General features: G+C 39.5%; 1 protein-coding gene across 4 annotated transcripts in view; it reads left to right on the forward strand.

Moving 5' to 3' along the window:
- Positions 1-14,186, forward strand: part of st3gal5 (ST3 beta-galactoside alpha-2,3-sialyltransferase 5) — a 96,175-nt gene that overhangs the window by 54,855 nt on the left and 27,134 nt on the right. For 3 of the 4 annotated variants that reach the window (XM_026940337.3, XM_026940335.3, XM_026940336.3), the window contains one exon: positions 4,095-4,253. The exons of the other annotated variant lie outside the window; for it this stretch is intronic. In XM_026940337.3, the coding sequence (XP_026796138.1) occupies positions 4,095-4,253 (159 nt within the window). The remainder of the gene's footprint in view (positions 1-4,094; positions 4,254-14,186) is intronic. 4 annotated transcript variants of the gene reach the window in all.

The following is a 14,186-nucleotide window of genomic DNA, read 5'->3' on the forward strand; positions in this document are numbered from 1 at the left end:
TGGTTACAGTGACATTTAAGGTCATTTTATTCAAATGAGGGTTTTAATATGAGAAGTAGCCAGAATGACCCCCTGCCTCATCAGATTATTATTATCATTTTATGATCATTTCATTCACACACAACTGCAGCAAAAACCTTCAGATTTCAACTGATAAGGAAGCTAGGCCTACTGTAATTTCTGTATTTAAAGATAATGTGATAAATTTTGTTATGCATTTTTGTTACAGTTAAAAAAATGTTTTGTTGTTTGTTAATAAAGAGTTGCACTATGAATTCTTTGACAAGCTGTAGTTCCCTTCTTCAAATCTAGAATGAGTCCGATCTCCAATCTGACAGTCTGCTCCAGTATTAACAGAAACTGAAATACAGTTAATGCTATTATATTCTCTGATTACAGTGTGGCAGGGGGGAAAGGCATGGCATGGCATCTGTTACAGAGAAAGTAAACTCTTTATTGAACTAGCCTGCTGCATGGCTATACGTTGCGCAGAAAAGTTTACACTGGTTACTGAGCAAGTCACTCAGTGTGGCTTCTTATAGTGGCTCCTAGCAAGCGAGAACTGTTTTTTTAAAATAATGTTAATTGGCTTCCAAGAGCTCTCTTTTGGGTGGTCTAGGCCTCCAGATGGGTGGGCCCAGGCCCCCCATAGCCTTTCCACTGTTCCCTCCTAAGCCAATTTTTTTTTACCCTGGTGAATTAGTGATTAGCTTTTTATGTATCTGGTGCTTAGTATAAGCAATGTAGATAATAATTGATGTTACAACTCTTTATTATTCTTTTTATTAAAAGAAAGGGCTAATCCCTGTAATGGATTGCGCTTCACAGAAAAACAAGCATTTCCACCATTTCTGGTTTAAAGAGAGTAGGAGAGGGTATAATAATATTACCGTCTGTGCAGTCAGGAAAAGTGGCAATCACAAAAACTCAGCTGGATGGCTGAATGTTTCTGTGTCATCCCTGATAAATATCGTAAACTGGTCTTGATAATATATATACTTGTGTAATGTTACAGTGATGTAATGTTACACTGATAGATTTTATTTCACATTAATGAACTCAAAACATGCTTCGTTTTCCATTGCAGAAAGCGAGTAAGTCGAGTAGGTCGAGAGCCCATAAGATGGGGGAAGGGGACAGGGCTAGCAGACTGGAAAAAAAAGAGAGAAATAAAGTCTCTCTCTCTCTATGGCTCTCTCACACACACAGTCTCAACCCCCACCCCAAACTTCAAAATCCCATTATGCAGTGCACTTAAACATTAACATTTTACTCTCTAACTCTAGTATTCTTTGATGTTTTTGCAAAGCTCCTATGAAAAATACGTAATGGTTTGTAGGTCCGGTGATATAATCAGCAATCTGAGATAGTTTCCCACCAGTCGTTAGTGACTGGGTAAAGGGGGGATTAGTCAGTGAAGCATCCACGAGTCCAAACGTACCTATGAAGGAACTGGAGAGATCGACAGCTCAGATGGGAGAAGTTAAGGACAGCCATAGCCAGGACACTCCACACAGCTGGGCTTTTGGGAGGTGTGTTGAGAAGAAAGCCAGTTGTTGCCAATTGGAGACTAAGCAAACATTTGGAAAAAGAAACTTTGGTTCTCTGGTCTGATGAGACCAAAATTGTACTTTTTGACCTTTGCACAAAGGGCTACATTTGGCAGAACCCCAAAACAGTTGGCCAATCTAAGAACAGCATATCCCCTGTGAAGCATGGTGGTAGGAGCACATGCTGTGGGAATTCTTTTTATCAGCAGGGACTGGGAAACTGCTCAGGGTTGAGGGCAAGATGGGTGGAAAACAGAGCAATCCTAGAAGAAAACCTGTTCTAGTTTGCAGGAGACTTGAGAGCTTCAACTTCCATCAGGACACTGACCCTAAGCATACAGCCAAAGCTACAGTGACTTGTTGGAAAACCAAGAACCTGAATGCCCCCGTGAAAGCCCAGACTTCAATCGGATCTGTGGCAAGACTTGAAAAAAATTGCTGTTCACCTATGTTCTGGTGGTTGTGCGTGCATACCTGTGTGTGTGCGCGTGCGCGTGTGTGAAATCATAGCCCTCTATCCTTATGTATGAATTTCTGCTGTGGAGACTAAGTGCAATATGCAGAGTTGAGTTACACGTGTGTAGTAAGGACTTAATACCAAAATTACAGACTTGGGAATTTAGACCTCAGATGTAACTATGGACTTCAGCACTACTCAGACAGTCAATCTGGATTTCCAAAAACAGAGGCATGTCTCATTTATGCACGATTCAGTGTTTGTACAGTTTCTTGTGCAATATCACCTTAAATGAGTAGCAGTATTAAATCCAGCTCCACTGTCTGACAGTTTGATGTAACCACAATATATCACATTTTTGGCATTGTAAAAACTAAAGAATGCATAGAATATAGAATGTCATTTGAGAGCAATATTAAGTACACGAATAAGCCAAAACATTATGACCACTTACTGATGAGGTGAATAATGTTAATTATCTCGTAACAATGGATGTCAAGGTCTGAGATATTTTAGACAGTAAGCAAAGATTTGGTTGTTGCCATGTTGGATGAGGGAGAAATTGGCAGGCGTAAAGACCTGAATGGTTTTGACAAAGACCAAATCATTATGGCTAGACAACTGGATTGTTTCTTTTACATCACATGGACGGCTTGATATGTGTGCACCATTTACATTTACCATGGCAATGGTATTCTCCGAGAGCAGTGGGTTCTTTCAACAGGATTATGTGCTCTGCCGCACTGCACACCTTGATTTTTTTTGAGGAGCATGATGAAGAGTTCAAGGTGTTGCCCTTATATCCCAGATCTCGATCCGATCAAGCATCTTCCAGGATGTGCTGGAACAAGAAATCAGATCTGTTGTGGCTCCACTTCACAATTTACAGGACCTCTGCTGCTAATGTCTTGTAGAGTCCATGCCTCGGTGGGTCAGGGCCTGTTTTGGCGTATAGGACTAACAATATATTAGGCAAGTGGCCATAATGTTTTGGCTCATTGGTGTATATAAATATGGCACTATGAGTGGGATGACATTAGATAGTCGAGAAGGCTGATTAATGTCCTGATTAAAGTCTTCCAGCAGGACAGTGATGCTAAGCATACCTCCAAAATTGTAACAAAATGGTTTAAAGACAACAGAGTGAAACCATTGGATTGGCCCTGACCTGAATCCCGTAGAAAATTTATAGACTGAACTGAAAACGCATATCTGACCTATGAGGCCCACAAACATGACTGAGTTACATCAGTTCTGTCAGGAGGAATGGGCAAAAATTCTGGTGAAGTATTCTTAAGTATTATTCAAGTTCAAGCAATTAAAAGCAATGTCACCAAATACTAACAAAGTATATGTAAAATTTTGACCCACTGCAGGTTGTGTGTATATACACTCACCATCCACTTTAATAGGAACACCTGTACACCTGCTCATTAATGCAGTTATCCAATGTGGCAGCAGCACAGTGCATAAAATTGTGCAATTTTAACACCTTCAATTCTGAATTTTACTCTCAGATAAGAGGTGTCCATGCAGCAGCACCTTTCTGTTGGATTTGTACAAACACACACCAGCATCATCATAATCATATAATCATTATTATTAACATCACCATCATGTCTTTTATCTGCCAGACATCTTACACTTTTTCAGATCTGAGAGTGTCATGGTAAAACTTGGACTACTTGCTATTGGTTCTTTTCTTGAAACTCAGGGGGAATTAAAACCTCCTTTATATTAGTGTATATTATTTATCAATGTTGCATACATTCATTTCCACATAAACCATATTCTCTGTGATGTGCAAAAGCAACAAAATGTAATTTGCAAGTGTAATGCATATATACATTTTCAAGCAGCGAAGCATATGTTTGCACATTACTGTGAATAGGCCTCACCTTTACCTCCCAATACTTCCAGTGCCTTATATTATGGGTATGGTGGTAACAGGGTATTCTCCTAAACTTTGAAAATATTACACTAAATTACCTAGTAAAATAATAACCATACTGTATATCAAGAGTATAGTTTGCAGTTATGAGTAATGAGGAAACCCTGGAAAACATCGTTTATTTGTTCTTTTTCAGTCACTCTGGGACAAGCTGTTTTTCTGGCAGAAGGTACCTGGTAGCATTCCAGTTGATCCTTCAAAGTTCCGTTTACTGAATCCTGAGATCATCAGAGAGACAGCCTTGGAACTGCTCCACTACCCAAATCCTAAGCCTCGACAATGGGGCTGGGATCAGGTAAATGTCCCTTCTAGTTGGTCAGGCATATTACACCTTCTTAAGTATTCATATTAATTTTATATACTCAGGTTCCAGTTGAAAGTGCACCTGAAGGATCAGTGTTTTTCAGTCAAGTGAATTTGTGTGTCTGTGTGTATATATATATATATATATATATATATATATATATATATATATATATATATATATATATATATATATATATATATACACTATATTACCAAAAGTATTCGGTCACCCATCCAAATGATCAGAATCAGGTGTCCTAATCACTTGGCCTGGCCACAGGTGTATAAAATCAAGCACTTAGGCATGCAGACTGTTTTTACAAACATTTGTGCAAGAATGGGCCGCTCTCAGGAGCTCAGTGAATTCCAGCGTGGAACTGTCATAGGATGCCACCTGTGCAACAAATCCAGTCGTGAAATTTCCTCGCTCCAAATATTCCACAGTCAACTGTCAGCTTTATCATAACAAAATGGAAGAGTTTGGGAACAACAGCAACTCGGCCACGAAGTGGTAGGCCACGTAAACTGACGGAGAGGGGTCAGCGGATGCTGAAGCGCATAGTGCAAAGAGGTCGTTGACTTTCTTCACAGTCAATTGCTACAGAGCTCCAAACTTCTTGTGACCTTCAGATTAGCCAAAGTACAGTACGCAGAGAGCTTCATGGAATGGGTTTCCATGGCCGAGCAGCTGCATCCAAGCCACACATCACCAAGTGCAATGCAAAGCGTCGGATGCAGTGGTGTAAAGCACGCCGCCACTGGACTCTAGAGCAGTGGAGACGCGTTCTCTGGAGTGATGAATCACGCTTTTCCATCTGGCAATCTGATGGACGAGTCTGGATTTGGAGGTTGCCAGGAGAACGGTACATTTCGGACTGCATTGTGCCGAGTGTGAAATTTGGTGGAGGAGGAATTATGGTGTGGGGTTGTTTTTCAGGAGTTGGGCTTGGCCCCTTAGTTCCAGTGAAAGGAACTTTGAATGCTTCAGGATACCAAAACATTTTGGACAATTCCATGCTCCCAACCTTGTGGGAACAGTTTGGAGCGGGCCCCTTCCTCTTCCAACATGACTGTGCACCAGTGCACAAAGCAAGGGCCATAAAGACATGGATGACAGAGTCTGGTGTGGATGAACTTGACTGGCCTGCACAGAGTCCTGACCTCAACCCGATAGAACATTTTTGGGATGAATTAGAGCGGAGACTGAGAGCCAGGCCTTCTCGACCAACATCAGTGTGTGACCTCACCAATGCGCTTTTGGAAGAATGGTCAAAAATTCCTATAAACACACTCCTCAACCTTGTGGACAGCCTTCCCAGAAGAGTTGAAGCTGTAATAGCTGCAAAAGGTGGACCGACATCATATTGAACCCTATGGGTTAGGAATGGGATGGCACTTAAGTTCATATGTGAGTCAAGGCAGGTGACTGAATACTTTTGGTAATATATATATATATATATATATATATATATATATATATATATATATATATATATATATATATATATATATATATATATATATATATGTACACAGTCAGGTCCACAAATATTGGGACATCGACACAATTCTAACATTTTTGGCTCTGTACACCACCACAATGGATTTCAAATGAAACGAACAAGATGTGCTTTAACTGCAGACTGTCAGCTTTAATTTGAGGGTATTTACAAATCAGGTGAACGGTGTAAGAATTACAACAGTTTGCATATGTGCCTCCCACTTGTTAAGGGACCAAAAGTAATGGGACAGAATAATAATCATAAATCAAACTTTCACTTTTTAATACTTGGTTGCAAATCCTTTGCAGTCAATTACAGCCCGAAGTCTGGAACGCATAGACATCACCAGACGCTGGGTTTCATCCCTGGTGATGCTCTGCCAGGCCTCTACTGCAACTGTCTTCAGTTCCTGCTTGTTCTTGGGGCATTTTCCCTTCAGTTTTGTCTTCAGCAAGTGAAATGCATGCTCAATCAGATTCAGGTCAGGTGATTGACTTGGCCATTGCATAACAGTCCACTTCTTTCCCTTCAAAAACTCTCTGGTTGCTTTTGCAGTATGCTTTGGGTCATTGTCCATCTGCACTGTGAAGCGCCGTCCAATGAGTTCTGAAGCATTTGGCTGAATATGAGTAGATAATATTGCCCGAAACACTTCAGAATTCATCCTGCTGCTTTTGTCAGCAGTCACATCATCAATAAATACAAGAGAACCAGTTCCATTGGCAGCCATACATGCCCACGTCATGACACTACAACCACCATGCTTCACTGATGAGGTGGTATGCTTAGGATCATGAGCAGTTCCGTTCCTTCTCTATACTCTTCTCTTCCCATCATTCTGGTACAAGTTGATCTTGGTCTCATCTGTCCATAGGATGTTGTTCCAGAACTGTGAAGGCTTTTTTAGATGTCGTTTGGCAAACTCTAATCTGGCCTTCCTGTTTTTGAGGCTCACCAATGGTTTACATCTTGTGGTGAACCCTCTGTATTCACTCTGGTGAAGTCTTCTCTTGATTGTTGACTTTGACACACATACACTCCTGGAGAGTGTTCTTGATCTGGCCAACTGTTGTGAAGGGTGTTTTCTTCACCAGGGAAAGAATTCTTCGGTCATCCACCACAGCTGTTTTCCGTGGTCTTCCGGGTCTTTTGGTGTTGCTGAGCTCACCGGTGCGTTCCTTCTTTTTAAGAATGTTCCAAACAGTTGTTTTGGCCACGCCTAATGTTTTTGCTATCTCTCTGATGGGTTTGTTTTGTTTTTTCAGCCTAATGATGGCTTGCTTCACTGATAGTGACAGCTCTTTGGATCTCATCTTGAGAGTTGACAGCAACAGATTCCAAATGCAAATAGCACACTTGAAATGAACTCTGGACCATTTATCTGCTCTTGTAATTGGGATAATGAGGGAATAACACACACCTGGCCATGGAACAGCTGAGAAGGCAATTGTCCCATCACTTTTGGTCCCTTAACAAGTGGGAGGCACATATGCAAACTGTTGTAATTCCTAGACCGTTCACCTGATTTGGATGTAAATACCCTCAAATTAAAGCTGACACTCTGCAGTTAAAGCACATCTTGTTCGTTTCATTTGAAATCCATTGTGGTGGTGTATAGAGCCAAAAATGTTAGAATTGTGTAAATGTCCCAATATTTATGGACCTGACTGTGTGTGTGTGTGTGTATATATATATATATATATATATATAGTTAGGTCCGGAAGTATTTGGACAATGACAGAGTTTTTGTGATTTTGCCGTTATACACCACCACAATGGATTTGAAATAAACAATCAAGATGTGATCGAGGTGTAGACTTTCAGCTTTATTTTAAGAGGTTCTACAAAAATATGGCATTTACCATTTAGGAATTAAAGCCATTTTAAGCAAAGTACTTCCATTTTCAGGGGCTCAAAGGTATTTGCACAATTGACTGACAAGAAGTTAATTGACCAGGTGCGGTCCATTCCCTTGTTACTTCAAGACAAATGAAGCAGATAAAAGGTCTGGAGTTGATATCAGGAATTGAGTTGGCATTTGGCAGCTGTTCGACTGGAGCTACCAGTATGAAGTCCAAGGAGATCTCAATGCAAATGAAGGAGGCCATCATTAGGCTGAAAAAAACAACATAAATCTATAAGAGAGATAGCAAAAACCATAGGTGTGGGCGAATCAACAGTTGGGTACATTCTTAAAAAGAAAGAAAGCACTGGTGAGCTCAACAACATTGAAAGGCCTGGAAGACCACAGAAGACAACTAAAGTGGATGATCGCAGAATCCTTTCCTTGGTGAAGAAAAACCCCTTCACAACATCAACATAAGTCAAGAATACTCTGGAGAAGGTAGGCGTATCATTGTCAAAATCTACAATCAAGAGACGCCTTCATGAATGTAAATACAGAGAGTTTACAACAAGGTTCAAACCACTGGTAACATTCAAGAACAGGAAAGGCAGATTAGACTTTGCCAGAAAACATCTAAAAAAGCCTCCTATGTTCTGGAATAAGATTCTTTGGACTGATGAAACCAAGATTATCTTGTACCAGAATGATGGGAAGAGAAAAGTATGGTGAAAGAAAGGAACAGCTCATGACCCAAAGTATACCACATCATGTGTCAAACATGGTGGAGGAAGTGTTATGGCATGGGCATGTATGGCTGCCAATGGAATGGGCTCACTGGTGTTTATTGATGATGTGACTGCTGACAGAAGTAGCAAGATGAATTCTGAGGTGTATAGGGCTATACTCTCTGCTCACATTCAGCCAAATGCTACAAAACTGATAGGACACCGCTTCACAGTGCAGATGGATAATGACCCTAAACATACTTCGAAAGCAACTCAAGACTTTTTGAAGGCAAAGAAATGGAATATTCTTCAATGGCCAAATCAGTCACCTGATCTCAACCCAGTAGAGCATGCTTTTCACTTACTGAAGACAAGACTGAAGGCAGAAAGACCCACAAACAAGCAGCAACTGAAGGTAGCTGCAGTGAAGGCCTGGCAAAGCATCTCCAGGGAGGAAACTCAGAATTTCAGTTTTGAGAACATGGGCACCAGACTTCAGGCAGTCATTGACTTCAAATGATTTTCATCCAAGTATTAAAATTATGGTTATATTTACAATTATGTAACTTTGTCCAAATACCTTTGAGCCCCTGAAAATGGGAGAAAATGGCTATAATTCTGACTTTGTTGAAAATGGCTATAATTCCTAAATGGTAAATGCCATATTTTTGTGGAGCCTCTTAAAATAAAGCTGAAAGTCACATCTTGATTGTTTTATTTCAAATCCATTGTGGTGGTGTATAAAGGCAAAATCACAAAAACTGTCATTGTCCAAATATATATATTTAGCCAGTTATATTATGTAAATTTTATATATATACATATATTATATACATAATTGGTTTTGTGTAGGGCAAATTTAATGGAACAACTTGTCACATTAAATATCAGTTATTACATCATATTACTTAAAATGTGATAACTAATAATGAAACAAAAATAACCCATAAATAGTAATGTGCAGAAACATGGCAAATAGGGTTGATACTGATACATTGTCTTCAAGGAAAAGAGCCAATGTTTCAGGTTTGATAAGCTTAGAATGATACTGGGTTGAAAGTGTTTCATACAGCATCTAAAAGTCTAATTTGAGAAATCTATTTTAAATTGAACATTTTATATGTATGTTTTTAATTTAGCATGGAGTTGTAGACTGATTGACATGTATGCAGGATCTATTTACAAATCAAGATCTATCTGGTTGAAAGATACAGAGGAGGGGTTCACAACTTTTTGGGCAAACAACCCCAAATGGACACTGTAATGAAGTTTCTGTGACCCTAAGCCTTGATCACCCTACTTTTTTTTTTTTATTTTAGCTTTATAATTTACGACTACTGTAACATTGGAACATTATGATAGTAACATACATATGTGTAATATAAGTGACTAAAAACCAAAGAAATATTCTTGCACTGACTTACCAGTGGGAAGTGTTACGTTGTTATAGGAAAATAATCCACACCAGGGCGTTGTGATAGGGCTCGTTGTGAAGCATAGGAGCCTGGTTTATACTTGAAGTATGAATGCACATGCATAACAGCAGGAGGATCAGGAGGAGTAAATGTGACATTCATTAGATGGCATGTCAGAGCTAAAACATGCCTGTCCATCAGGTTTCCAAATTGAAGTGGAAAATGTTCAGTGATTTCATGCACAGCGATCTTGAACACATTGACAAACTCTTCAGTGTGGCTTGTTTGAAGGTGACGTCCAGTAACATTTCAAAATATTAGCACACAAAACCCCTAACGTAGAGGTACAGTATATCTAAAATTCTTCTAAATTTGTACTATTCTAGTCATTATTTGTATATGGAAAATTATTTATTTATAAAATGCTTCTTATAAAGCCACATTAATTTGCAACCCCATTGTCATAATCCGTAGCATTAGGCAACTAACAGCGTTCTAAAGAGCCCAGAATAGTGGGTTCCTGAATTGCAAATTCGTCATTCACAAAAACTGAAAATTCATTTAGTGTTTTACAGGGAACAGTTTCAAAGTTCATGTCAGTGTCATGGCAAACAGGGAGAAACTACCTCAACAAAGAGAAACAGTGGTTTAAGCTCACTGACAGGGAAGACAGACAATTTACAGGATTGTTGATAAAATGACCAAAAGTACAACCACAAAGATTACACAAAAAGTTAGTTAGAGGTGGCCATTTTTTTTGTCTGTCTCCCAAAACCAGGTGTAAATAAGTGCTAGGTGTGTTGCTCTGGGCTTTGAAGGAAGTGTTGCCAGGTGCATATTTTTTTATTCAGTTTCATAGACTTTTTTTTAAAAGATTTTTGACAAAATGTGTAAAAATCTTTTACCTTTGTGAAAGAACTACTTAGGGAAACTGTCTGTTAATACTGCTTGGCTGCTTTTGTCATGCAGATTTGGCAGTCATATTCATAGCACATACATCACTTGTCCACACAAATAAATTTAACAGAATAAAACTGAAGTTTTCTGTTAATGGCAATTTTTCTTTAAAAAAATTTACTACTTATCAAATGGAATATTAGCCATATTAGTTCCCTCCAAACCATTTACTTGTTCTGACTTGAGAGTTATGTGAGATTTAATTTAACACATTATCTTTGTTACTGAACTTGGTTGTCCCAACCAGCTCTGTGGTTGACCGTTTGCATGCAGCAATTTTTAAACCACAACTTGTGGCTCATGCAGAAGGAGGGTCCAGAGCAGTTGAGTAATAGCTATAGCCTGTGCATAACTTGGTGTAAGGCAAAACTAGATGTCTGAGCAATGGGGAAAAAGGTATTATTTTTTTTTTTTTTTTTTTTTTTTTTTTTTGAAAAACCGTATTTCCTATATGTGGATGGTTGTGTTAGGGGGCAATCGTGGCCTAATGGTTATAGAGTCGGACTTGTGGATGTATTAAATGCCGAGCAAAATTCTGAGTATGGGTCACCATACTTGGCCTCACATCACTTCACTTCACTTGTAGGAAGCTGATGAATGCCTTCAACCCACAATGTCTGGTGCCAAAAGTATGGTGGGGAATGTTGGCAGCCATCTCATGGCATACTAACATACTAACCTAGTTTTATAGGACCCACTTTTGATGTTCCCATGTTCCAGGTTAATAATGATCTGATGATGAAGTCAAACACCTTGGCATGGGCTCCCCAATCATCCCCAATGAGTAATTTTGCTCAAACATATGGGGACGTTGTAGGGGTGGCATGGTGGCACATTGTTATACTGTCTGTGTGGAGTTTCTGTGCATGTTTTCCCGGTGATTTCCTTAGGCTTCTCTGGTTTCCTCCCACTGCCTAAAAACATTTAGGTGGATAGGTTATGCTAAATTGCCCACAGGTGTGAATGCATGTGTGAATGTGTGTATGAGCATTCCATCCGTGGTGAGTTCTCCTGCCTTGTGCCCAGTGCTCCCAGGATTGACTCTGGATCACAACAGTACCGACCAGGATAAGGTGATTACTGAAAATGAATGAATGAATATGGGGACATTGTATATAGTTTTAATTCACCTTTCCTAACCAGCAGAGAATCAGCTGGATACCTTCTTGCATGCTGAGACCTTCTACCAAAGTCACAAAGTTGATGTATGACAGTATTTTCAATAAATACTAATGTCATGGAGCCATGTATACACCATATGGAGCTATCCATTAAACAAGTTGTGACTGTGGTCAGAGCTACAAGAGAATCAGCTGGATACCTTCTTGCATGCTGAGACCTTCTACCAAAGTCACAAAGTTGACATATGAAAGTATTTTCAATAAATACTAACGTCATGGAGCCACGTATACACCATATGGAGCTATCCATTAAACAAGTTGTGACTGTGGTCAGAGCTACAAGTAATCTGCCTAGATAGACAACTGTCATCAGTGTTTTCTTGGAAACACTAGAGAACTCATTGGTGCCCACTAGCTTCAAGTTGGTTTTTGCTCATTAGTATTGCTAGCCTTATTGGCTATGACTGACCAAACTATTTGCAAGTTGGCTCTACAAAATTGCTGTGTTGTTTCACAGTAGAGGCACTCACCTCTCATTCTCTCCCTCCCTCAGTGGCATCACTTTCAGCTTTAAACTATATTAAGCATAGTAAGTAATTGAGAAAGCAATTTGAGTCACATTGAATGGACAGACATGGCTCAGCTGAAATCTGTTGTTCTGAAATTGAGTCCATGCAGTGCTGATGCTTATGTCCTTTATCAGAGCCCTCTGATAAAGTGGTGGGTCTGTAGGCTGAAGCACCTTGTAGATGAGAGAGATAAGAGGAGAATGACCAGACTGGTCTGAACTGACTAGAAGTCTATAGTAACTCAAAGAAGCACTCTTTACAACCGTGGTGAACAGAAAAGCACAACACATCAAATCTTGAGGTAGATGGCCTACAACAGCAGAAGACCACATCAGGTTCCATTCCTGTCAGCCAACAACAAGAATCTGAGGTTATCATGGGCACAGACTCACTGAAATTGGATCGAAGACTGGAAAAACACCAGGTGATTTTTTTTTTTCTGAAAAAAAAAAAAAATGAGCCTGTGCCCATGACAGCCTCAGATTCTTGTTCTTGGCTGACAGGAGTGAAACACAATGTGGTCTTCTGCTGTTGGAGACCATCCACCTCAAGACTTTGTGTTGTGCATTCTGAGAGGTGTTTCTGCTCACCACAGTTGTAAAGAGTGATTATTTGGGTTACTATATCCTTCCCGGCAGCTTGAACCAATCTGACCATTTTCCTCTGACCTCTCTTATCAACAAAGCGTTTCCACACACAGAACTGTTGCTCACTCAGTGTTTTTTGTTTTTCACACCATTGTTTGTAAACTCTAGAGACTGTTGTGTGTGAAATTAAAAGGCGACCAGCAGTTTCTGAAATACTCAAACCAGCCCATCTGGTACTAATATCCATGCCACTATCAAAGTCAAAGAGATCAGATTTTTCTTTATTCTGATGTTTGATGTGAACCTTAATTGAAGCTCTTGACCTGTATCTGCATGACTTTTGCATTGCACTGCTGCCACATGATTGGCTGATTAGATAACTGCATGAATGTGCAAGTGTACAGATGTTCCTAATAAAGTGGATGGTGAGTGTATGTCTACAGCTACATCGGACAAATTGTATGACTGATTGCAAGCAAGCCGGCCTGTGCTACATGCCTGTCCTTGATGTGTGTATAACAAATTAGATTATCATTTACTCCACTGAAACTGTGTTCAGTGGATTTCATGCATACGAAAGTAAAGTTTGTTCTGCTCTGTCCTAAGCCGACTACTTTTTCCCCTATATATGCTACATCTGGGTACAATTATTCATAAACATTCTATTAGCTTCCACTGCTATGCTGATGACACAGCTATTTTATCAAAGCTGGATAACAAACACCAACCTAAAATTGAGAAATCTGTAGATCACATCAGCACTGGATATTGAGTATCTTTCTCCTACTTAATTCCAACAACACAGAAGTACTTCTGCTAGGGCCACAGGTATTGTAATTACATAGTAACTCTTGATGAACTTTCATTTGTATAACTTGCAGGAAAGATCTTGAAAGATCTTGGTGTGATTCTTGACTCCATTTGAAGCTCCTGTAGTTAATATTACTAAGATAGCATTTTTTCATCTAAAGACTATTGCTAACTAAGAAATATAGTGTTGTATGAAGCGGAAAACTAGTTAATGCTTTTGATTCTTGTTACTAGGTTGGACTATTGTAACACTTTGCTGTGTGGGGTTCCAGTAGGTGCATAAAAAAGCTCCAGTTAGTTCAAAATGCAGTTTGACCATATTACCCCTATCTTATTCACATTGCAGTGGCTCCCAGTAAAATTTCAAAAGGTGCAAGTTCTTTATCAGTA

Source organism: Pangasianodon hypophthalmus, chromosome 7, assembly GCF_027358585.1.
Source record: "Pangasianodon hypophthalmus isolate fPanHyp1 chromosome 7, fPanHyp1.pri, whole genome shotgun sequence".
In the NCBI taxonomy this organism is placed as follows: domain Eukaryota; kingdom Metazoa; phylum Chordata; class Actinopteri; order Siluriformes; family Pangasiidae; genus Pangasianodon; species Pangasianodon hypophthalmus.